Consider the following 27,184-nt stretch of genomic DNA (forward strand, 5'->3'; position numbering starts at 1 on the left):
AAGGACATGAGGCATATTATATCCTCAGTATGGGACCAGATCAGGTCTTCTGTATTCTGAGATGAAGTCATAGAACCTAGTGTTAAGAAAACTTACCAGCTTATAAGTCCAAAGATGAGACTCCCATTCTTTTAAACACAGAATGTTCATGTAAACCTTCTGAACAGTCTTGTTGGCAGAGTTTTTAGTTGTTTTCAGCTCAGGCAATTGGGCCCATATAAAACACATGGCTTTTCTCTTCTCTCTCTCCCTTTCTCCTCTCTTTTCCCTATCTCCTCCTACTTCTTATCCTTTCCCCTCCTCCATTTACTTTCTTCCTCTCCCTTTCTTCCAGGAATGTTTACACTTCCCTACTTTCTGGTTTTCATTTGGTGGCTCAGTGGTAAAGAATCCACCAGCCAAAGCAGGAGACACAGGTTTGATCCCTGGGTCAGAAAGATCCCCTGGAGAAGGAAATGGCTGCCCACTCCAGGATTCTTGCCTGGGAAGACCCATGGACAGAGAAGCCTGGCGAGCTACAGTCCATGGGGTCACAAAAGAGTTGGACGCAACTTAGCAACTAAACAACAACAACTTTTTCCATGATTCCTCTCTGATAATCTTCATGCTTCTATATTGCTTAAGCTCTCAACAGCACACTTTGCCCACAAATAATAGACATAAACCACACAAAGTTATTATAAACTATTGACTGTATTCCTTATACTGTATACATCCCCTATGACTGTTTATTTTATAACTTGTACTTTATACCTCTTAATGGTTGTTACTACTCTTATCACCAGGAATATCCTATTGAAGTCATTCTTATCTAATATAATATTGACTTCAATAAAAGAACAGACATAAAATCTCATAAATATCCATATTCAAAAGACCACTCTGTTTAAAACTTTTGCTTAGGCTTACAAATAATGTAAAGGGACTATGATCAGTAAGAAAAATAAACCAATATTAAATATTATTGCTCTTGGTATCTATTAGCCATTAACTTCACATGGGTCCTCTTAAGTCCATTTTCCTATTTAGTTCCTGCCCTGCTATAAGATAGTGTCTCTTTACTTCCTTCTTCCATGAGAACACACACTTCTCTCAATAAAAATGAATGGACACCTAACTCAAAGTGCACTCCTAAACAGGATTCTTCCCAAAATGGTGACTGAGTGAGCTCCCCCTCAAAACTAACTACAGCTTCTACTCTGACAACCACAGGAAAGAAATTCAGGAAGTTTTAAAAGACTATTGTTTCTTCACCAGCAATGATTTAGAAATACTGAAGTCTAATCCACAAGCACCTTGAGTGATATGTACCATTTGTGAAAATACATCAAACATGATCTTACTTTGCTCTCCTATAATTTATTCTCTGCACAGTAACTAGAGTGTTGTTTCTAGAAAAGTATATACTGAAGTTCTGGAACACACAAAATTAACCTACGGTATTTTAAAAATCAGAATAGCGGTTGCCATTGCGGGTGAGTGGATAAAGCAAGAATCAACTGGGTCAGAAGATAGAGGAACTTTTCCGAGGCTATGTGTATGTTCTGAATTTTAATACGAATTTGAGTGGCACAGGTGTGCATTTGTTTAAACTATTAATATTATGTTAAGATTTGTGAATTTAATGTATGTAAACTTTAAATTAAAAGAAAAAACCATGAACAAATATAACTTTAAACTCTAGTTAATAACATATATGCTGAAGCATTTAGGGGAAAGGGTAATGATTCCCACAGATTATTTTGAAATGCATCAAAAATCACATGGATTGAATGGAGGGACAGAGAGAGGAATAGACACACAACATGAGATAAGTCAATCTAGTCAATATTTGTGGCACAATCTAGTTGGTGAGTATTTGATCCTCAGTGTAAAATATTTCAATTTTACTTCATGTTTGAAATTGTCCATAATATATATGGTTTGGGGGAAAAATTATACAAAAACTGTCAGGAATATAGCTTTTGACTAAATGTTGTATCAATGAATAAAGCAAAGGCAGAAATTGGATCAAATATACTGTCATTGTAAACTCTCTTAATCAATTTAGGAAAAAGTTCCACTATTCTAAAAAGGAAACTTTTAAACAGGTTATTTACAATGCCTACAGGAGAGAAATTAAAAATAAATGTTAATGGTCCCAGTGAAACTTAATTTACTACAGTGAACTCTTGTTAGAGTTCAGTTGCTATTCCTGGGGGATGGTGTAAGGGGAGGAGAAAGAAAAGAAATATATCAGAAGATTTACCAGAATTAGGCTAAAGGTAATAAGGGAAAAGAAAACAGCAAACTTTTTGGCATGATGTGTTGTTTGCCATACTCCTTCACGTGCTCTTCAGTAATTTTGATTCCCCAAGAATATCAGATTGTACACACCTTAACAAGAGAAAGCTCATTCTTTCTACAGCATTTATTCTGCAATTCCACAAAATTTTAGATGCCACTACTATATATTCACAAGATAATCATTTAATAACACTGCTATTCTTAAAACAATCAATTTACATAATCATTCAGGACTTCCCTGGTGGCTCAGATGATAAAGCGTCTGCCTACAGTGTGGGAGACCCGGGTTCAATCCCTGGGTCAGGAAGATCCTCTGGAGAAGGAAATGTCAACCCACTCCAGTACTCTTGCCTGGAAATTCCCATGGACGGAGGAGCCTGGTGGGCTACAGTCCATGGGGTTGCAAACGGTCAGACATGCCTGAGTGACTTCACTTTCACTTTCATATTTCTCAGAAACTTTTTGGTCTAGAACTTGACTTAAAAATTAAGAAGTTGATGTTCATTCAAACACGGTAAATTGAGTAAACTATTTTTTTCTATGCTATTAATTTTCCTATAACAGATGTGACACAAACAATGATTACAAATGTGAAGGCACTATAGGTTAAAGACAACATACATTAATAGTGGCTGTATTATAATAATGATTCAGGTGATTAGAGAATATAAGTTTTAATATGTATGCTGAAATATGGTGGCTCGGGATGGTAAAAAGTCTGCCTGCAGGGCGGGAGACCTGGGTTGGATCCCTTGGTTGGGAAGATCCTCTGAAGGAGGGCATGGCAACCCATTCCAGTATTCTTACCTGAAGAATCCCCATGGACACAGGAGCCTGGCAGGCTGCAGTCCTTGGGGTCGCAAAGAGTCAGACACAACTGAGTGACTAAACACGCATGCAATACACAATATTATATATAATGGAGAATGAGACATTACTTGATTCGATGAACACTATTGGTATTAGTGATAAAAGGACTATTAAAAATAAATCTTATGCTTCTGATCAAAAGGTTTGAATTTCAAAGCATTTTGAAAGATAAGTGTACAACTCAAAACTGAAGAACAAATGAAACAAACTATTGAAGTAAATCAATCAACAATTACATGACAAAGTCTATGTATCACACTTATCCTGTTTCAGATGGAAATAGTGTCCTCATAAGAAATAAATGCACACAGACTTGGATATCTATGTGTTTAATGTCTTAGATTTTTTTCATACAGTAGTGTAAAGTTCAAGAACATAAGCCACCCTCCCCTACCCCTCCCAACTTTCTGGCATAGGAAAAGAGACAAATATCAAAATAATTATATAAAGGCACAAGGCAAAATAGACTTTAAGAATCCTTGTGCTCTATATTTCTTAGCTTTGGGCTAGGCTAGGATAATTTTTCACATTGGAAAACTAGTTGTCTTACTCTAATCGTGAAATCATCTGAAGTCAAGACAATGATTTGCAGAAGTTTAAAGTGTGTGCAAAACTGCATTGTTTCAGTACATATGACAGCATTAGCATTTGTCTTAAATCTCTTCTCAAAGATATCAAATTATGAAATACAGACTTACTTTCTTTACAGTATAAAAAGATACTGTAAAGAAGACAATACATAATCCCTTGAATAAGTTCTCAGTATAGATGGCTACACAAGATACTTTCCTCTCTTTTTTTTGTACATAAAATACAGTATAAGTTTTTACAGTATGATTTGCCTGGCACATTTAAATTTCAACATCTAAAATTTGTAAAAAGTAGTTTTGATCAATGTTTGTAGAATATGTAATAATGTTTATAATAAAGGAAAGGTGATTACAGATAATATATAATAAATGCATAAAACAAAAGTGAAATCACTCAGTCGTGTCTGACTTTTTGCAACTGCATGGATCATACAGTCCATGGAATTCTCCAGACCAGAATACTAAAGTGAGTAGCCGTTCCCTTCACCAGGGGATCTTCCCAACCCAGGTATTGAACCCAGGTCTCCTGTATCGCAGGCAGATTCTTTACCAGCTGAGCCACCAGGGAAGCCCATAATAAATGCATAAGCACATTTATAATTAAACATACTGTAATAGAAAATGAGGGTCTAAAAGGGTCCACAAAAGTTCATCTAAGAATGTCATGATGCTTTCCACATAGAATATTTATAGCAGTTTTTTAAAAAATGAAATAGTCTGTTCTTAATAATGAATGATCTCATTATATTTTAATATCATGTAATAAACATCTATTTTTGCTTTATTGACTATGCCAAAGTCTTTGACTGTGTGGATCACAATAAACTGTGGAAAATTCTGAGAGAGATGGGAATACTAGACCACATGACCTGCCTCTTGAAAAGCCTATATGCAAGTCGGGAAGCAACAGTTAGAACGGGACATGGAACAACAGACTGGTTCCAAATAGGAAAAGGAGTGTGTCAAGGCTGTATATTGTCACTCTGCTTATTTAACTTATATGCAGAGTACCTCATGAGAAACACTGGACTGAAAGAAGCACAAGCTGGAATCAAGATTGCCAGGAGAAATATCAATAACCTCAGACATGCAGATGACACCACCCTGATGGCAGAAAGTGAAGAGGAAATAAAAAGCCTCTTGATAAATGTGAAAGAAGCGAGTGAAAAAGCTCAACATTCAGAAAACTAAGATCATGACATCTGGCCCCATCACTTCATGGGAAATAGATGGGGAAATAATGGAAACAGTGTCAGACTTAATTTTGGGGGCCTCCAAAATCACTGCAGATGGTGACTGCAGCCATAAAATTAAAAGACACTTACTCCTTGGAAGAAAAGTTATGACCAACCTGGATAGCATATTCAAAAGCAGAGACATTACTTAGCCAACAAAGGTCCCTCTAGTCAAGGCTATGGTTTTTCCTGTGGTCATGTATGGATGTGAGAGTTGGACTCACATCCAAGTGAGTCCAAGTGAAGAAAGCTGAGCGCCGAAGAATTGATGCTTTTGAACTGTGGTGTTGGAGAAGACTCTTGAGGGTCCCTTGGACTGCAAGGAGATCCAACCAGTCCATTCTAAAGGAGATCAGTTCTGGGTGTTCTTTGGAAGGAATGATGTTAAAGCTGAAACTCCAGTACTTTGGCCACCTCATGTGAAGAGTTGACTTATTGGAAAAGACTCTGATGCTGGGAGGGATTGGGGGCAGGAGGAGAAGGGGACGACAGAGGATGAGACGGCTGGATGGCATCACTGACTCGATGGACGTGAGTTTGAGTGAACTCCGGAAGTTGGTGATGGACAGGGAGGCCTGGCATGCTGCAGTTCATGGGATAGCAAAGAGTCGGACACAACTGAGCGATTGAACTGAACTGAACTGAATATCATATAACATCTATTTTTCTCAAATATTTCAAAATTAAGAAGAAAATAAAATGAAATCAGTGTAGATGCACCCCAATGTTTATAGCAGCACTATTCACAAAAGCCAAGACATAGAAGCAACCTCAATGTTCATGGAGAGATAAGCAGATAAAGAAGATGTGGCATGTGCCCACACACACACACACACACACACACACACACACACACACACACACACTGGAATACTACTCAGCCATAAAAAAGAATGAAATAATGCCATTTACAGCAACATGGATGGACCCAGAGATTATCACACTAGGTGAAGTAAATCATACAAAGAAAGACAAATACCAGATGATATGAATTATACATGGAATATAAAATATGATATGAATGAACTTACTTTAAAACAGAAATAGATTTACACACATAGAAAATAAACTTATGGTTACCAAAGGGCAAAGGGAGTGGAGGAGGGATAAATTAGGAGTTTGAGATTAGCAGATATAAGCCTTTATACATAAAATAAGTAAATAACAAGGTCCTACAGTACAACACATGGAATTATATTCAATATCATGTAATAAACCATAGTGGGAAAAAAAATTTTTAATGCCATCAGTGAAAATAGAGGCCCAAAGTCAATGAAATAATATGTTCAAATTATTCAAGCAAAACCAAAAACCTAGAATTCTATACTAAATTTAACCATCTTTCAACAGAAAAGACAAAATAAAGACATTTTTGTTAAAAAAAAAAAAACACTAAAAGATTTTTCCATAAAGACAACTCTAGAAAGAAAGAAACTGTTTCTGGATGAAAGGAAAAAAATGAAAAAGTAATAGTAAACAAAGAAATTAGTAAATATGTGAGTGGATCCAAACTGTCACTATATGAAATAGTAAGAGAGAGAGAGAATGCTCAAAAATGGGGAACATAAAAACAAGATAAAAATGAAACCTGAGATATAATGAGAGGGATTAGAAATAAGAGATAAAAATAAGGTGCTTGGTACTACTTAGGAAAATTGCTGAGATATCAGAAATCGTGTTGAGTCAAGCATCTTAAAAAATTATGGCAATCATACATGTATGTATATGTTTGTGTGTGTAACTTTGTAAACTGTAAAGAATGTTTTCAAATCCAAAAAAATGTTTATAAAACGTATGCATTAGGAAAGAAAGTCTCAATAAATATCTAACAAGTAATATCATTCAAACCACAATCTATAGCCATAATGTAATATTAGGAATCAATGTTGAAAAGAGAAACCCCCAAAATGTGTTTTAAACGTGGAAATTTTAAAACATATTTTATGTTTAAAAAATGATGAAAATTTCAACATATTTATTACTTAATAGGACTATCAAAATTGGTGAGATAAAAACATTTTATAATTTTAAATAAATATATTGGAAAATAAGAAAGATTGAAAATTAATACACTAAGAATCCAACTCAAAGATTTATAAAAAGAAGAAATGAAAAAATCTAAAACAGGTAAAGCCAAATCAGTAGTTTAAAACTTTAACCAGGCCCAACCCATTTCCCTAAGCCATTTCTATAAGTCTAAAATAACATTGAAATGGAAACTGAACTGGGACAATATGAGAAAGGAAAACTTAAGCGCCAATCTCACTTACAAACATAGACAGAAAAACTCTATACAAAATACTAGCAAACAGAATCTAACAACATTCAAAATAATAATATCTAACATCCAAGTAGGATTTATACCTGGAAGGTAAGACTACCAAAGAAGTCTTAACTTTATAAAAATATGTTACTGCAGTTCACCACTATATCAACTAAAGAATAAAAACAAATGATTTCAGCAAACTCAGGAAAAGTCTTGATAAAATTTAATGGGCATTCACAAATTTTTAAAAATTAAAAACTGAGCAAACTAAAAACAAGAAAATTTCTTTAACCTAATAAAGAATATTTATTAAAAAATTTATAACTAACAAGTTCCCTTAAAGTTCCAAACAAACTCAACATTGCATAGAAATCCTACCCAGTTAGAGAAAGAGAGAGAAGGAAAGGAGAAAGGGAGGAAGCAAAGAAGGAAAGAAAGAAAAATTGGAAGGAAGCGGGAAGCAAGGGCAGGAGAGAGGGGAGGAAGAGGGAAGGAAAGAGGGTATGAATATTGGAAAACAAGAAACAAAAATTTTCATTATTTTATGAAATAAAGTTTTCTCACTAGAAAAAAATCTATGAAAAGAAAATCTTAAAATTTAAAACTAGCAAGGTTGCTAAGTACATGATCAATATACAAAGTTCAATAGTGTTCTGTGCAGCAGTTACAACTGGTTAGAAAATACACTTTGAAAAGCATCTTACAATACCAACAAAAGTAAATTCTTACAAATAAATCTATGAAAGCTATATAAGAAATTTTTGAGGAAAAGTATTACTCTTCATTAAAGCACATATAATAACACCTCCCACAAATTGGGAGCTTCATTTTGTTCATGTTAAGAAATTTAAGAATAACTATGTCAATTCATCCCAGATTTCTCTATAAAGTTAGTATAATTTCAATTAAAATGAAATTTAGAATTTTTTTATTTTCTGAAGTTTACTCCTAAATTCAACTTGAATAGTAAAGATCAAGAATAGCCAAGACAATGTAAGAATAAAAAATATAAATTTACTGTATCGAATGTCAAGATGGATGATAAAGCTACAATAATTCAGATAGCATTGCTTTAGTATAAGTAAAGAAAAATACATCAAAGAAATAGGATATTCAAAAATGGCCTGGACAATGTAGACGTTTATACCCAAAAACATGGTATTTCTGTAGGGAATGAATGAAGTATTTAATAATGCTTTGGTAACAGACTACTAATATCAAAGGGAAAAATAAAAATCAAATTAAACCTCCATCTCACACTGTGAGCAAAATACATTTGAGACAAATCAAATACCTAAACACCAAAGCAAAACTGTAAAGTATTATAGGAAAATGTCTTCATACACAGGGATAGGAAAAATATATCTCCTTTCTCCCTAAAGTATATGAGTCCAAAAAAGACACAAGAAATTACTAAAACATAAGAAATGACTAATTAAGAAATATCTATATGGCAAAAATGCATCATTAAGAAGATTTAAGTACTAGCACAAATGGAAGATTATGTCAGTAACAAATACACCAAAAGAGGATTAGTATGCAGACTTTTTTTTCTTTAAGTTATCAAATTACTAAGATAAACAACATAACAAAAAATAGGGCACAGGATATAAACAGGAACCCAAAAGAAAAGAAAATGGCATGACATACAAAATTATGAGAAGATGCTTAATCCACATGAAATCAGAAAAATGTCAATTAAATTAATGAGATATTTCTCAGCCAAAAGATACAAAAATATTAAACACTTAACAAGAATTGTCAAGAATATGGAGAGAGGAAATCCTATTCACTGACAGTGAGAGTATAAATCCATTTAAAAATTAACAAAAAAATATGAAATTCCACTTACCGTATGTGACCAATATAGTTATTTATTGAAGCATTCTTTATAAAATAATCATACCAATATGGGAAAGAATAAGTTACATATTCTGTAACACTGGATTATGAGAGAGCAATTAAAATGGGTAAGCCATCTCTAAACTACTCATTCTGTTACCCCTTGGCAGTCACTTGGCTTCTTTGAGCTTCTTGTTTGCTGTTTTTGTTTTACTCTAAAAATGGAAAATCAACCTCACAAGGTGAAATGAAAAAGAATAATTAAAAAAGAAATAAGTAAAAATTGTAATATAACAGCTCAGACGGTAAAGCGTCTGTCTACAATGTGGGAGACTCGGGTTTGATCCCTGGGTTGGGAAGATCCCCTGGAGAAGGAAATGGCAATCTACTCCAGTACTATTGCCTGGAGAATCCCATGGACAGAGGAGCCTGGTAGGCTACAGTCCATGGGGTCGCAAAGAGTTGGACACGACTGAGCGACTTCACTTTCTATGTAATATAAGGTACATTAGAATCTAATGTTCTCTTGTCAGTGAAATAGGTATCACCAACATTCTTTGAAAGAAAGAGTGACAGGTATACAACATAAGATTTGAGAATAATCAATGTTCATTAAAATCTCCTTAAAAACAAGAAAGGGAGCTAGATAGGAAAGAAGGCCAACCAAATGAGGGCCTAGCTCTCACTGAAAAGCTAATCACAAATGAGACTCTAGTCATATGAATCTACCAACAGACCCCATTCCAAATCACTTACAGGCTCAGGATTACTATTCAAAGGAAAACACTATGAAACAGGAATTATATTGAAGCAGCCTCTAAAGTTATGACTTTTCACTATTTTTAGTTTTGTGTGTGTATGTGTATCTGTGCTGAATGGAAGTTTCTGAGACATCAAGGCAGTGGGGAAACTGGGAACCCTATTTCTTAATATTCAGCATCTATATAAGATGAAAGTCATCTTGAATATGAAGTCAACTTCAGTAATATTATTAAGCTATCTTGAGAAGTCAATTAACATTTTTAAAAATTTAATCAATAGCTGATTATAAGCATGATCTGTCAACTTTCATAAGAGATAGAGACACATGAGCTCAATCATAAAGTATTGAAAATCTAGACGTATGAAGGATGAAAAAAAAAAAAAAAAAAAAAAAAAAAAAAAAAAAAAAAAAAAAAAAAAAAAAAAAAAAAAAAAAAAAAAAAAAAAATGTGAAAAATAGGTCAGAAAAAAGTGAACAGAATAAGAGAGTCAGATAAATACAGAAAAGAATTCAAAAATAGTCAAAAAAAAAAAAGATAAAGTATAGTAGCTCAGACAGCTGCAATGCAGAACCTTTATCTTGCAAAAAGATCCTAGAGAAAGAAATGGCAACCTACTCCAGTATTGTTGCCTAGAGAATTCCATGGACAGAGGAGCCAGGCGGGCTACAGTACATTGGGTCACAAAAAAGTCAGACACGACTAAGCGACTAACGCATACACAGGAAAGAAGTCACCCATATTTTGTAATAAAAATCCGAAACAAGTAGCAAAAAGGTCCAGAAATACCTCCCCTTTACCAACTGCAGTTTTTCCCCCAACTGCAGTTGTGAGGCCCAAGGATTATTCAAAGCAATAGACTTGCAAAACCTATCTTAGGAAATAATTGCTTTTTTATTGAGAGCTTTTAAAGGTCATTGGCACTAGAATTCACTTTCAAATGCAAAACTTAAAGTCAATTAATTAAGGATTTCTAAAAAGGGATGTATATAATACATTAAACTCATGTTTATATGTTTTAGTAATAAAAACAATTTATTAATAGAAGTGTTAAATAAATTCACATTATATGTAATTTTGAGCTTTTCAGTCTTTCCTGCTGCTCAGTCTAAGAATGCTAGCAGCAGAGACTGATACAGAAACATCAAGAAATTGACAAGCTCAAGAAAAGGCATCCAGTCTTCTTCCTTCCCCAAAGCACTTAATTTAATACTCAACACACAAGTGCTTAATACATATTCACCGATATGAACACCATATTTGTTAACAAACACTGAATGACAATTTGTTACTTTGTTACCATTACTTATATTTATAATAAAGCAACTCATAAAAGTTTTTAAAGTAATTCATCTTTACTGAAGGCGTTCTCTTCAGTACATAGTATCTTATGACAAAAGAGAAGAACTGAGAGAACTCCACTCTAAATACCCATAAGTTAAGTTACAGGAACTCAAAAGAAACAAAAATAGCTCACACCATACAAGGCCTAAAGAAAGAAACCAGCTTATACCACCACCTAGTGACCACAGAATGTAGCACAAAGTACTTACCAGGGACATCACCAGGGTGCAAGTATCTGGAGTTTACATGTAAAGCTACTGCCCTCCTATGCAGCTGCGCTAGTGTTGAATCCACCTCTTCCACTTCCTTTTGCAGATGTGATGAGCCTGACCTTTGGACAAAACCAAGTAGAGACATCATCAAGTGGACTGTTGCCTTCACCCACCGCATATAATTTCTTCCACCCTTTAACCGATAACTATTTATTATGTACAGTGTAAAAAATGCACTTTCACACTCACTGAACCAGATGAGCAATAATTAAAAGCAGTACTGGCTGGGCCACATAGCACTTGGCAGTAATGAACCTGAGGAAATTATCTCTCAAAATCTTACCATTTAGATAAAAGTTTAACTAATAACACTTTGAGGATAATTAAAATCTGTGAGAAACTAAACAGGTGACTGTCTTAGGCCCCTAACAGTATTTAACAATGTTTATCTAATTCTAAGTTGTAGCCATAAATTTTACTCCTATCTTGTAAGCATTTTCCACTTAGAAATATTGGAGATTTCCTCTATCTTGCTCTCAGTTAGATGCAGTTAATGATGATACTCTCAGTTCAGTTCTATTCAGTCGCTCAGTCATGTCCGACTCTTTGCAACCCCATGAATTTCAGCACATCAGGCCTCCCTGTCCATCACCAACTCCCGGAGTTCACTCAGACTCACGTCCATCAAGTCGGTGATGCCATCCAGTCATCTCATCCTCTGTCGTCCCCTTCTCCTCCTGCCCCCAATCCCTCCCAGCATCAGAGTCTTTTCCAATGAGTCAACACTTCCCATGAGGTGGCCAAAGTGCTGAAGTTTCAGCTTTAGCATCATTCCTTACAAAGAACACCCAGGACTGATCTCCTTCAGAATGGACTGGTTGGATCTCCTTGCAGTCCAAGGGACTCTCAGGAGTCTTCTCCAACACCACAGTTCAAAAGCATCAATTCTTCGGCGCTCAGCTTTCTTCACAATCCAATGCTCACAATCCATACATGACCACAGGAAAAACCATAGCCTTGACTAGACGGACCTGGGTTGGCAAAGTAATGTCTCTGCTTTTCAATACGCCATCTAGGTCAGTCAGCATAGAGGAAATTTAATTAATACAGGTTGAATGAGGGAATGAATTGTTAATTACAGCGTAGGGGAAGGAGGTCTAAGAAAATTAATTTAAACATAAAGATCCAGTCTGGGCACAGATAATGCTTTGTTTTGTAAAAGCATCCTTTCCTCTGAAGGAATGATTCAAGTCATTGCACAAGGCACAACTAACCCCACTAGTCCTGATAATATAAGAAATATTACGCTGTTTGCATTAATGTAACTATTAGCAAGAATAACATCAACATTGAAAAGTGAAAGTGAAGTCGCTCAGTCGTGTCCGACTCTCTGCGACCCCATGGACTGTAGCCTACAACGCTCCTCCAGTCCATGGGATTTTCCAGGCAAGAGTACTGGAGTGGGTTGCCATTTCCTTCTCCAAAGGATATTCCCAACCCAGGGATCGAATCTGGGTCTCCCGCATTGTAGGCAGACGCTTACCATCTGAGCCACCAGGGAAGTCTTAATATGATGTAAATGATCTAAATCAATGATGTAATCAATTAATTTATTTTTTAGCGTAAACATTATTAGGTTCAGGAAGGGAAATTAGTTGGGGAGAGGGAGTGCTATACTAGAGACGTAAATTCTCTTCTTCCATAGAGAGTCAAAAGATGCTATCTAAACAGAAAAGAAAAAAAAAAACAGCAGAATATGCCTATTATTTTAAAAGACAGAAACAGGCGTTAGAAGAAAAAGCTCGAAATGTTAGAAGGTAGTTATTCTAGTGAGCAATAATCAGGGATAGGGAAGACTAGACCAGAGGTTTTACTTTTAAGGGTTACAGAATTTTAACAACGTGTGTTTATCTTTGAATTGTTCATAACTAGCTCGGTACCCCCATTCCTCTGAGCGCCTAAAAAATACAATGTAAATTATCTGGAGCCTTACAACTTCACGCCGTGGGTACTGACGAGGAAGGAAAATGCCCTGGGGGGGGGGGGGGGAGTGATGGCTCCCTGGTCACACACTCACGTTCCACACGCGCGCTTTTACGAATTAATTGTACGCAGGCGCGCAAGGAGACGAGGTGATGGGCCCAGACAGGTGGTATAGGAACGAGGACGTCAACATTCTGCTAACTATAATATCACTTCTGACGCTGAGGATAAGAACCTTTTAGAGAACAAACGGAGAGTGCCAGAGCGGACAACAAACACTTCCGAAGCTCAGCTCTTGGAGAACGCAGGGCTGCCGGGGCGGTCAGCCCCACCCCCTACCCCTCAGGAGGAGGAGCCGACCCGCCCAGAGCCGGCCTCCCGCAGTTGTGCAGGCGCTGCTCCCTGCCAGTCAGGAAGACACAAGAGGAGGAATTTAAGGAAGAGTGCCGGCCGCTGCTCTTCTCAGCGCTTGAAGCCGCACCATGCTTGCCCTCCGAAGGAGCCTGACTAGGGCCCTGGCTGCTCCAATAACGGCGCCTCAGGTACCGGCTGCCGGGACCCGCCCAAAACGTTTCCTGGGGGAGGGGAGCAGAGGGCGGGGGCGTCTGCAAGGGGTAGAGCGCGGGCCGCGCATGCGTCCGTGGTCCCAGACCAGCCCGCGTGGTGCTGCACGAAAAGTTCTAGCAAGTCTCGGAACCCGGAGGCGGGGTCCCGGGGAAGCGCGGAAGGAGGAATGGTGCCATTAAGAGAAGACCCACTGCCAGGGTCGCCTAGCCTAGGGGCCCGTTGGTCGTGAGGACTCGCCTGAAGCGCCAGCTGCTGCGTCTTGGCGGACCCGCGAGGTTGCTGTTGCCGCATTTGGGGCCTGTACTAGGCACTGGTCCAGACGCCTCTCTCACTATGTTTTGACACGCCCCTCCAGACTGAAGGAGCAACAGAACAATTCTCCCCCTTTTAAATGAAATACGCAACCTCCCAGCATTTTGCAGGCACAGAACCTTAAAGAGAGGGCCCAGGGTCGGGTGGTGGAACATCTGCCCAGCTGTCACTATCTCCAGAGGTTGGTGCCCGAGTCAGCCACTGTCAGGAACCTCGCAGCAGATATGATGATGACAGCTTCATTTAATCTGGATGAGAAGTGTACAAAATAGATCATTGTGATTCAGCTTTAACTGTCAGGGATTGGCCTATTCTGTGAATCTAACCTAGAGATTTTTCCTTTTGATGTTCAGGCTTTTACTTCCTTCTCAAACTGACTTTCTGGTAGAGACTAAAGAGAAAGCACTGATGGCTCCTTCACCCGAGATTAGCATTACAGGCTTCATTCTGATTCTCTCTACTGGGGCAGGATCAAGAATTAGTCCTTAGAATTTTATTCTGTACTTTGACGTTATTAAATGTCAACCAGATGTTCTCTTATAAATGAATTGGAAGTCACTACTAAGGAGAATGAGCCCTAATTTAGAGAAAAGGAAGCACTCATGATTCCTCTTCCTGCAGTTCTAGTGGCAACAAAAATCACTTCATGACTTCTCACAAATCACATACCCCTAGCTGTTAACCTTTCCCTGAGCTTTCCTATTGTATATTCCTTCTGCCAGTGATAGTAAAATGTGTGCCGTTCATCACATATTTTGATCTCCAAATAAGAATTCCCTGAAAAGCTGTTACACCTACTCCATTGATCCATTTTCTGATATCTGATATATTTTATTTATAATAGTTTTAAACTATAAGTAGTAGGCAGCTTTTATTTGCTTAACGTTGTGTTAGTAAGGTTTGCTAAAATGGCACCAAAAGAACATCTGCCAAAAACAGGGCCAGCTGCACTTGTTTTTGATGGCAAGCGTAGTCAATTGGGCAATAAGAATATGACTCATCATAGACTTGGAATGACCTCAAAAGAGATTGTAATTAAGCCTTATACACAGTTAAGTAAAATATATGTATTATTGTGTTCCGTAAACAAAATATATGTCACAGCATGAAGCGTACTTTCTTTGACATATCAGGTAGTGAAAATAAGGCCAAAATTCATCAATAGCTTTATAAGTACCTAAACTATTTTAATAGATAATTCTGGTATAATCAACTTCAGGAAATGTGCACATGCTAACAAAACTTAAATAGGATGGATATGTAAACTAGAATATGAGTGTGTGTGTATATATATATAGTATGTATTTTTATACCTATGTATACACACAAACACATACAATACACAAAGCATTTCCTACTGAAAGTTAAGTTCACTCATAGAACCAAATTAGAAATTTACATTGTGAGCATATGACTATTACAGAAGTAACTAATGGTTCTTAACTGATATTTACATCAACCTGCTATAATTGGGTGGATTAAATGCCCTTCTGCAGATTGCATCTGTAATTAAAACCTAGTAACTATTCAGACAATTCTGACACTGATTTTTTTTTCTTTTTCTAGGGTTTACCCAGGATATCACCGTACTACAATACAATTGACTAGGTCATAGTTTCCTATTACATTAGTTAAACTCCTGTCCTATTTTTGACCAGTGGTATACTTCACTAGATTTAAAAAATACTTTGATCTGACCAGGAATTTCCATTGTTTTAGGAACCTTTAAAATATGAATTTTTGCCAGTAAACACATTATCATTGTGCTAGCCAAAATATCTGTATATTTAGAAATTGTTTTAAATGTTTTAACTCTAACAAATATACTATTCAATAAAGATGGAATATTGGATAAATAAGAGGTAATAAACTATTTGTAAAGACTATTAGGATCCTAATTGTAGTCCTTTGGTAAAGAAGGTGCCCCAGTGCTTTCGTGTGAGCAACTTCTCATGAAAAAGTGACTAATGGTGGACTTCCTCCTAGGAAACAGTAGCTATAGAATGTTTAAAAGAGGGCATCTTTATTGACATATCTCTAAAATTCTATGGAGAGAAGACAGCAGAAGTCCAAACAGATTATAAATTTAATGTGTGTCCCTTGTTTCCAGACTCAGATTTGGTTGTAACATAATATTATAAACCCTTATTTCCCAGAATATTTCAATTTTCCTCATCTTTTTTCAGGTGTGTTCATCTTTTGCTACAGGCCCCAGACAATACGATGGAACATTCTATGAATTTCGTACCTATTATCTTAAGCCCTCAAAGATGAGTGAATTCCTGGAAAATGTTAAGAAAAACATTCATCTTCGGACAGTTCACTCTGAATTGGTTGGATACTGGAGTGTAGAATTTGGAGGCAGAGTGAATAAAGTGTTTCATATTTGGAAGTATGGTATGAGTCAATAGCTTAAGCATTCAGTACAGCTGTCCTTTCTGTTAGATATTACATGAGACTTAGTTCCTGGATCTATGTTACTTTAAATAACATACAGGTTAAGTAAAACTTTTAAAAAGCAATACCAAAAATAAATTCAGTTATTATTCTTCTCCACAGTACACCTAACAGCCCATCACTAGAACCTTTATATTGTGAACTAAACTTTAATTCTAAAAAAAAAGTTTAGACTGATTTATTGTAAAGATTTTTTATGAAAAATTTAAAGCAGTGATTGCAAGAACCCAAGTAGGTTAGGGTCATAAAGAAAAGAATTATTTTTCTTTATATTGAAGCTATATCTGGATGTTAATGTTTTAGCCAAAATCATTCAAACATCTAGTGGACTTTAGGGAAATAGTTGATAGGGGATTCATGGATCCAGGAGATCCACTGGAGAAGGGAAAGGCTACCCACTCTAGTATTCTTGGCCTTCCCTGGTGGCTCAGATGGTAAAGAATCCACCCGCAATGCAGGAGAACTGGGTTTGATCCCTGGATTGGGAAGATCCTTTGGAGAAGGAAACAGCTACCCACTCCAGTATTCTGGCCTGGAGAATTCCATGGACTCTATGGTCTATGGGGTCACAACGAGTCGGACACAACTGAGCAACTTTCACTTTCAGGGGATGATAGTTAACTTCAAACCACTCATCCACCTGTAAGATTCAATAATTCTGTTTTCAGGACCACTTTTGATTTTTTGTGCCCCCAGAGTTTCAAGGAATTCACTGTCATTATACCAGTCTATGGAGGTAAAAGAAAAGGGACTGAGTGAGTTCTGATACTGAAGCTGACCAACCACTGGTTTAGAAAAAGGAGAATGATTACAGGAATCCCCAGAATATTTATTGCTGCAGTATCAGATCTTTGTGAAGTCACATAAGGATTTGATGATACCTAAATAATTTTTGGAGAAGGAAATGGCAACCCACTCCAGAATTCTTGCCAAAATTCTGGGCTACAGTCCATGAGGTCATAGGAGTCAGACACAACTTAATAATTTCATTTAATGTCTGGTCATCAGTGTCCAAATAGTCATAAAGTAGTTTTATATGTAAAGGGCTTCCCAGGTGGTGCAGTGGTAAAGAATCCGCCTGCCAGTGCAGGAGATGCGAGAGAATTGTGTTCCATCCCTGGGTCAGGAAGATCCCCTGGAGTAGGAAATACCAACCCACTCCAGTATTATTGCCTGGAGAATTCCATGGACAAAGGAGGTGGGCTACAGTCCATGGAGTCACAAAGAGTCGGACACCACTGAGCATGCACTCTTACTCATTCTGTATTTAACATGGCCATAGTTTGGGGGCTCTCCCTGTTGTAATAGAACAAACCCCATTAAAGCACAACTTATGCCTTTATGCACCACCAGTTGAATCATGTTCCACTAAGAAAATTACCAGTAACATCCTGATATAACTTACATTAGCTCTAAGAAAACTGTTATTCCTTATCTACACAGCATAAACCATAGAAGACTCTTACCATTAGTCTTAAAAGGTCCTATTACTAAATATAGTAGTTCTAGGCCCATATGTTAGTAACATATAGGTAACAAACAGGAGAAATAGTACTGGGTAAAAAAGAATGGGTGACAAGTAAGAGAAGGAGCACTATTTCTTTAGAAGCTGTTTGTTCAGAGAGGCTGAAAAGCAAATCTTAACTTCATGTTAAATTTAATTCAATTGTACTTTGACCTGACCACTCTTCACCATCATCACTAACAAAGAAAAAGTATTTTTCTAAACTGGCACTATAATTTAAATGCCTCAATAAAATTAGTAAGTATAGTTAATGTATATTGAGCAGTCACTAGGTATCAAACACTCTGCTGTGCTGAGCTCATTTCATGTACTAATTCATTTAATCCTCACATCAGCCCTGGAGTTAAACAGACACAGAAAGATTCAATAACTTCCCTAACTCTCACAACTACCTATTAAGTGGATAGAGCATATAAAGCTCATTACTGTATGACATTATCATTAATTGATTACATTGCTGCTCCTGTTTAAGACCATAAACAATTGGGAACAATGTTGGTATTGCCAGTAATATAGCACAGTTCTTATGTGTCCCGATGAATGTTTATAAAATTGAATGAAACCCAGAAACAGTAGAGGTAGTTTTAAATCAAACATTTTTATTTTTCTTATTCCTTCCTATAGACAATTTTGCTCATCGAACTGAAGTTCGGAAAGCCTTGGCCAAAGATAAGGAATGGCAAGAACAATTTCTCATTCCAAATTTGGCTCTTATTGATAAACAAGAGACTGAAATCACTTATCTGGTGCCATGGTGCAAATTAGTAAAACCTCCAAAAGAAGGTAAGTCCTGTCTTAACTCACTTTGAACTTTGATGGAGAAACTACTTAAGATTTTAAACTATAAGAACTAAACTTCTAATGGGAAAAATGAAGTTAATCTTTTGCTTAATATAGGAATATATGTTGATTGTTGAGATAAAAATAAGTTGGAGCTGTTAATTTTAAAAATAAGCATTAAATAATGAAGTATTTTTCCAAATTAGTATTGTACTGATGCTTAAAATTTAGCTGTATTATAGAAAAAGTAGACATGGTCACTAAAAGTTGAGAATTTGGGCCTTGGGAACAAGGGACACATGTGGGTAAATGAGGGATAATGTATGATATTTTATCATAATTTTAAAATAATATAAACTTTTGAAAGTATCTTCCATAAATCACTATCAGTCTCAAATCATTAAGTATAAATTTGCTTATAAAATTGACTGTTTGGGGGGAATGAATTAACTGAAACTGCCAAGCTATATTACTGTAGTCTAACGTTTCTGTCTTCCTCTTTCTTATTTCTCAGTTTGAAAATAATTCCTAAAGATTTGTCTTCTTCCTGATTTCACTTCTTGCTGACTTAAAGAAATTATTACCTCAATCCAGTTTTAACCAAAGGTCAGATTAGAAGAAGCATAAACTAATTTAAATGATATTTTATTCCCCCCGTTATTCCCAACTCTATAGTGCATTTTAGATTACAAAAGATTGAAAAGTCTTATTTAGATCCTTATCTGCCTAGATCCCCCTCAGTTTTTGGCACCATCTAAATGAACTACTGGACTTCAAAGATAATATCAAGTCTTGGTTCTCTTCCTCTGTGTTATTCATGATTCTTCAGTAACTTGCATGTTTTTCCTCTACTTCTCAAATCTGCCAGTCCTGTGGTTTCTTTTTGTCCATCCACTCTATGCTTCTATCCAAAGGTAAAATGCTTTTCAAGTGTTTACCTGGATATTTAGGAATAATAAAAAGCATCTCCTTTAGGGTTCATTTTCCCTCAAAAACTGAGGTCCATTGTTTGCCTGCTGTTGCTGGTAGAAATGCAAACCTATAGGAGGCAATTATATAAAGCAAAAAAGTAGTGAAAGTTGCAAAGAAGAGTAGAGCTGTAAGAAATTGGAAAATACTTTCTTATTCATTTCTATTATGAAAGTGTAGATGCAGGCAGCTAAAAAGTCCTATTCTGTTATAAATTCTCACTATTTTATTAATTTTATAGGTTAAAAATATTTTAGATAATAACTTACCTGTATCTTCTAGTCCCTTTTTCTTTGTTCTGTACATTAAGCTAAAACAACTCGCCCTGAAACTGAAACAAAAACTTTCTAAACATAAAAGCACAGAAAAACAGTGCAAATTATTAATAAATATGTCTACATAAACATGTATATATGTATGATCCTCCAAATCTATATATGTAGATTAGCTTTTCACCAGAACCAAACTAGACAGGACTACAAACTGTTTGAATGTGTTCTGTAAAATATTTTTCTCCCTCTTCTAGGAGTCTATGAATTGGCTACTTTTCAGATGAAACCTGGTGGGCCAGCTCTGTGGGGTGACCCATTTAAAAGGGCAGTTCATACTCATGTCAATCAAGGCTACACAAAATTAGTTGGAGTGTTCCATGCAGAATATGGAGTACTGAACAGAGGTACAGTTGTCCATCTCTTCTATGAAATTACAAAGTATATTGTTGATCTACTGTTAAGCTCCTTGGGTCAGTTTGTTTCTGTTCTCATTACTGAGTGTTTTTTACTTTTTATTGCCAAATTATTAGTTTTTTGGTAATTTTAAGTAAACCTGTTTTCAATCTTATTTAGAATATCAATACCTTATGAAGCCTTTTTCAAATATTGAACTGCTCTTTTCTCTGATATATCAAAATGATAAAAGTTTTAAAAACTGGAAAGAATCTCAAGAAATCACCTGTTCATTGTTTTTTTAATGTACTTTTACTATTTTTTCTAGTTTTATTGCAATATAATTGACATATAACCTTGTATAAGTTTAAGGTGTAGAAATAATGATCTGATGTATGGATATATTATGAAATGATTACCACAATAAATTTAGTTAACATCTATCATCTCACATAGTTACAAATTTTTTCTTATGATGGCAACTTTTAAAATTTACTGTCTTCACAACTTATTTATTTTATACATGAAAGCTTGTACCTTTTGTGATTTTTTTGAAAATAATATTACCTGATGTAGGGAGATTGTTTTGGGGTGAAAAGTAATATATAGTTATTATAATATTAAAAACACAGACAAACCCAAAGAAATAAATTAACCAATCTCTAACTACTTAGATACACATAGTATATATATCATACTGATTTATTTAATAAAAACATCTATTTGGGATACATAACTTTTAAAGTTGAAAGATACTCCAATCAGAATTTGAGTGGGTTTTTTTTGTGGCAAACTCAGAAAATGTTTATAAAGTTTATCTGAAAGAATAAATGACTAAGACTTTTAATATTTAAAAACCCATAATATCCAGTTGCTCATGTCTAATGGACACCTCAAACCTAACATATGCAAAAACTAAATCATTCCCCAGAAATTCAAATTCTGATAATATATTGTAAAAAAAGAAATAAAAAAGTTGGACTGTGCGAAAACACGTTTGTCCCAGTTGAGAAATACAGAAGAGAAAAATTATGATAATTATTAAATGCCCATTTCATACCATACACTGAAATAAAATCAAGGTGGATTATAGATCTCAGTTAAAAACTGAATTCATAGAATTACTGAAACAAAATATAGATAAATTTATTAATATGTGAAAACAACATTTGTAAGCCAAAAACAAATGAAGAAACTATGAAGAAAAAGAAGAATCAACTGGTGATTTTATTATTCAAAGGCTCATATTTTGTGCATTTATATGTGTGTGTGTGTACATATGTGTGTGTGTGTGTATATATATATATATATATAAATGAAATCCAAAAGAAAAGCTTATGCCAAGATGACATAGGCAACTAATATATATTAAAGAAGATGCAGATTAAAACAATAATAAGATGCCATTTTTTACCTAATAAAAATATATTAAAGATACAGTATTAGAGGGGCCAGGGAAAAACAAATACTGTTGTACTGCAAGGCTTAAGCTCAGCCTCCTCCAGTAATTTGGCAATATAAATATAAATAAAAAGCTTTACTATTTCAATTGTTTTTGCCTACATTCTAGGAAACATGAATGTTTTTAGTTCTACGAGAAGGAAATTTGAAAGGACATAAAATACATAGTCATATTTAAATGATCAGATTAAAGGTTTTTTAAATCTCTAATTTACTGTAATGAATGTGTATACTTTTTTATTATTTTACTTTATTTTTACAATACAGTTTTTTTAAAAAAACTGAAATGTGTGTACATATATCTTTTAATCTTAAATTCATGCTCAGTGTACTAGGAATATGATAATATAATATGCTGAGTATAAATCAATACTTCACTTCTTGAGGACAGTGTGTAATAAATACACTGTATATTTGTAAGTGTGTATATATGTATATAAGATACTTTTTGCTTCTCTCAGTTTAAATTTTACTTTATATTAAGAAAACAATCAGATCCAGACTGCCTGGGTTTGAATCCCAGCTCTACCAATTAAAACTCTATGACCTTGAGTGAGTTACTTAACCTTATTGTGCCTTACTTATTTTCCTCATCCAAAAGTGATAATAACCTGTACCTAAGGTTAATATGAAAACTAAATGAGTTAACACATGCAAAATTTAAACCAGGCCCAGCACCATAGCAAGCACCCAACAAATGTTAGTGGTAAATGTTCTTATCATAGATGTACATGTACTGCTGCTCTAATCAAGTTTATATCAGCATTGTTTATAGTAAGGAAACTTTGGAAACAATGTTGTATGACCTTCTTTATGTAATACACATGTGATACATAAATAGATATATAAATATGTGTCATATATAACTATAAACATATACTCTTATACATGTTTGTATGTATTGTTATTGTTTAGTCGCTGAGTCATGTCTGACTCTTTTGCAACTCCATGGACTGTAGCCCACCATGCCCCTATGTCCATGGGATTTCCCAGGCAAGAATACTGGAGTGAGTTGCCATTTCCTTCTCCAGGGGATCTTCCTGACCCAAGGATTGAACCTGCATCTCCTTCCTTGGCAGGCAGGTTCTTTATCACAAAGCCACCAGAGAAGCACGCGTGCGTGTGCGTGTGTGTGTGTGTGTAAACATAAACATGTATGCATTCCTGTTATCACTGAGCCACTAGGGAAGCCTGTGTGTGTGTGTGTGTGTGTGTGTAAATACAAATATATATGCATAACTGTGGACAGAGTTACACCAGGTATTAAAACAGTTTGTTCTGGGTGGTATAGAAATGCCTCTTACTTTCTCTTTCTCTGCATTTTCCTATATAGATAGTATATATTATAAAAATTTATGCACAAGAATATTATCCCAGTATTTCAAAGAATATTGAATTAGTGAAAATAATTTAATTGGCCACTAATAAGGGGTTGGGATGAAATGTTGTTACAAGAAGGAATTCCCATAGCCATTAAAAATTAATGTTATTTCCAGAGGAATTACAAATTGTTGATTTTTAAAAATCTGTTACTAAGACTAAACATAATATACAGCAAGATCCTAATGTGATTTTACTCCCATTTTTTTTAAGTAAATGCACTTAATAGAATTTTTCCTTAGACACTTAATATCCTACTTTTTTTTTCTATCACCCAAATATTCAATAGTAAGCACGACTTTTTTATAATCTTGCTTTTTTAAAATAAAGTTAACATGTATTAGGAAGTCAGACAATTTGGATCTTGGCCTAATTATGTCTTTAGCTGCATTATATTACTTCTCTTTTCCAGCTTTTTCTTTCATCTACAAAACTAGTTTGACTAATTATAAGTTTCTCTCCCAAATCTCTGGCCCCTCTGACATCTTATCAGTAACATACTTAGCATTACCTGTGATAATCACTATTTTGATTGAAAGAATAGGATTTTTAGTTTCTGGTTAATGTTTCTGTCTCTTGTTGGTAGTAACACCACAGTCTTTAACATCTACTTCTGGTTTATTTCTGCAGTTCATGTTCTTTGGTGGTACGAGAGTGCAGACAGCCGTGCAGCTGGGAGACATCAGTCTCATGAGGATCCCAGAGTAGTGGCAGCTGGTAAGCTATTTCACTAGGAATGAGTTATTCTTACAACAAATCAGATTCAGTCAATAACTTTATATGCCTTCTTACAAATTTATTTCCAGTTCGGGAAAGTGTTAACTTCCTTGAATCTCAACAGAATATGCTTCTGATTCCTACATCATTTTCACCATTGAAATAGTTTTCCAGTGATATACAGAGCATTTCATGAACTGTCATAAGATGTATCTGCTATCGGTGCTTAAATTCTACCAAGAGATTCTCACTTTATTTTGAAGGAGGTGGTAAGTTAATTTGCTGTGTCCTTTGCATATTTAAAAGGTACATCTGTCCATTGTCACTACCACTTCAGGAAACAGTCTGTTCATTTTCCCCTTGACATTTTAGTATCTGTCATATATTAAAAATACTTGCCTTTACTACCAGATCTTGATTTTTCATTTGTTTGAGAATATCTCTCATTCTCTCTTTTGATAACCCTCTGCTTTTGTAGCATTTTCTTACATTCAAATGATTGTTACATTTCCATATCTATGATAATATCTTTAAATTATTTGTATACATTATTACCTTTTTCATCATGTCTGTTTTTCTGCGATTTTAAAAGTTTTTGTCCAGTCAGGTTTATTTTATAATACCAAATGGGATTCATAAAAATATTAAACATATTTCTTTACTATGGAAGAATACAATGTTATCTGTGTCATCTGTATTAATAATGTTTATCACATTAATTACTTACTTGGAAAATGTTATTAGGTCCTGGTATTAAACATCATTGATGAATCATTGGTTTATATGCTGCAGTATCTTCATTTATAGTCAGTTTTACTAATTTTTACTTCATTTTGGATCACTTTTAATAAAGATATTTGGTCATCTGTTTAAATGAGATATTTATGCTTATGGAAATGTTTGCCCTAATAAAAGTCTACATATACAATCTGATTCTTTTTATTGTGTTTTATATTTTTATCCTCATTTCTGGAGCTGTTATTGTATTGCCATAAGGTAATGTGACAAGAATAATGTACTGTCTTTATTGTAAACATTAAGTCACCTCAAGTAAATGCCCTGCTAGTAAGGAAATGGCAACCCACTCCAGTACCTTTGCACAGAAAATACCCAGCTCCAGTACCTTTGCCTGGAAAATCCCATGGACGGAGGAGCCCCAGTAGGCTACAGTCCATGGGGTTGCACAGAGTCGGACACGACTGAAGCGACTTAGCAGTAACCTTGAAAGAATTTCTTCAGTACCGTCACAGATAATACAAGATCCTCCTACAAACAAATTCAGTGTTTGAGTGCCTCAGCCTTCTTAAACTAGATTTGGTACTACCAAGCTCTCCTGGTAATCTGTACTTACCGCTATGTTATTTAATGTTTCTAACACATTGCAAAAACAATACAGTAAATTATGAATTAGCTCTCCATGGGGAAACTGAAAAAACAGGGAGCTCGATCACCTCTCAGTTACCTAGTCCTCAGGAATTTGGAGGACAGATGAGTTTCCTAGTAAATCAAAGAACACCTTGACACTGAAGTTTCAAATCCATCCAACATATCAGAGGCATTAGCTTTGAGTTTTAACTGAGAGTCTTCCACCTCAGCTTCTTTGAAAGGTTCTCAGGGAATGAGATAGTGGTTGTATTAACTGCCATCCATGTGGACATATTTGCTCTGGTGTGAGATCAGCTCTGTTTTTAATGCCTTGTTTGGTGACATGAAAGTTTACAGCTCTGTTTACCTTTTCTTCTTTCATTCATCTTTAGATAGCTAGAACACTTCCTGCTGAAGGCCAGAGGCTCTTTTATTCATCTAATCTAGAGCCCTGATGGAGGTTTATGAAGTACCATCAGACAGGTGGTCTTACCATGTCCCAGACAAATTTGGAGAGCCAGTTGATAACAGGCTTCACTCCAGTGATGAACTGCAGGTGCTTCACTTTGCTGATGAGCTTCTGGATTAGGAACACAACAAAGCTGGCTGGGAAGAAGGACATTACAGCAGTGACACAGATGGACACAAGCATGTCCACTGATGTGCTCTTCCTGCAAAGAGAAAGTTAATGAGGATCTGAGGGGTCACTGATGCAATTGAGGACTCACTAGAGGCGGAAACATGGATGCACATGTCTATCTGAAGAATATCCCAGGGATATTCTAAAAACACCTGCTCAATATGTAAAATTATTTTATTCAGAGTTAAAACATCATTTTCAAGTCAAAAACCTGACAGCTTTTGCAAATGCAAAACTGATTTCTCTGAGTCCAGTACCAAAATGAAACTATTGAAAGAGGTCTGAGAGGGAATTCCCTGGGGAGGCACAGGTTCCATCCCTGGTCTGGGAATGGCCTAGCCCAAAAGTGAATAAATAGATATATAGAATAAAATTAAATTTAAAAGTTTGAGAGTTTCAAAACTAACAGGTTTGAACCACCAATGCATAATGATGGTTCAGTTTGGTTCACTATTTTTTACCTTATAAGAGCAGTAAGTTGTAAATTCTCAAACACAAAGGACTGCTTTGGTTTGAAAACTTAAATGTAGAAATATTAGTGTGAAATTACCCAAATAAGTTAAATTCTTCTGGCTGTAAGTAAACTGGGAAGCAACAACATACAGCATATTCAGTTCAATTCAGTCACTCAGTCATGTCTGACTCTGCAACCCCATGAACCACAGCACGCCAGGCCTCCCTGTCCATTACCAACTCCTGGAGTCCACCCAAACCCATGTCCATTGTGTCAGTGATGCTGTCCAACCATCTCATCCTCTGTTGTCCCCTTCTCCTCCTGCCCTCAATCTTTCCCAGCATCAGGGTCTTTTCAAATGAGTCAGCTCTCCGCATCAGGTGGCCAAAGTATTGGAGTTTCAGCTTCAACATCAGTCCCTCCAATGAACACCCAGGAGTGATCTCCTTTAGGATGGACTGGTTGGATCTCCTTGCAGTCCAAGGGACTCTCAAGAGTCTTCT

At 35.7% G+C, this 27,184-nt stretch overlaps 1 protein-coding gene and 1 long non-coding RNA gene across 2 annotated transcripts; one reads left to right on the forward strand and one right to left on the reverse strand.

The window, feature by feature from the left end:
• LOC106502447 lies at positions 11,401-26,429 on the reverse strand. The gene is made up of 3 exons (XR_001918478.1): positions 26,081-26,429; positions 20,269-20,330; positions 11,401-11,525 (listed from the first exon to the last, which is right to left on the reverse strand). It is a non-coding gene; the product is annotated as an uncharacterized LOC106502447 (long non-coding RNA).
• On the forward strand, positions 13,612-25,150 carry NIPSNAP3A (nipsnap homolog 3A). The gene is made up of 6 exons (XM_018052540.1): positions 13,612-13,931; positions 16,455-16,665; positions 18,875-19,033; positions 20,526-20,675; positions 24,136-24,222; positions 24,312-25,150. Exons 1-6 carry the CDS (start codon positions 13,872-13,874, stop codon positions 24,386-24,388), a joined length of 744 nt encoding a protein of 247 aa, XP_017908029.1. The 5' UTR covers positions 13,612-13,871; the 3' UTR covers positions 24,389-25,150.

This window comes from Capra hircus, chromosome 8, assembly GCF_001704415.2.
Source record: "Capra hircus breed San Clemente chromosome 8, ASM170441v1, whole genome shotgun sequence".
NCBI lineage: Eukaryota > Metazoa > Chordata > Mammalia > Artiodactyla > Bovidae > Capra > Capra hircus.

What these genes read in the sequence shown, in the direction of transcription:
- NIPSNAP3A (XM_018052540.1), top strand. Translation starts at nt 13,872, where the DNA reads ATGCTTGCCCTCCGAAGGAGCCTGACTAGGGCCCTGGCTGCTCCAATA. An exon ending in GTTTCATATTTGGAAGTATG is followed by an intron (nt 16,666 to 18,874) that starts GTATGAGTCAAT and finishes TCCTTCCTATAG; the next exon opens with ACAATTTTGCTCATCGAACT. An exon ending in AGTAAAACCTCCAAAAGAAG is followed by an intron (nt 19,034 to 20,525) that starts GTAAGTCCTGTC and finishes TCCCTCTTCTAG; the next exon opens with GAGTCTATGAATTGGCTACT.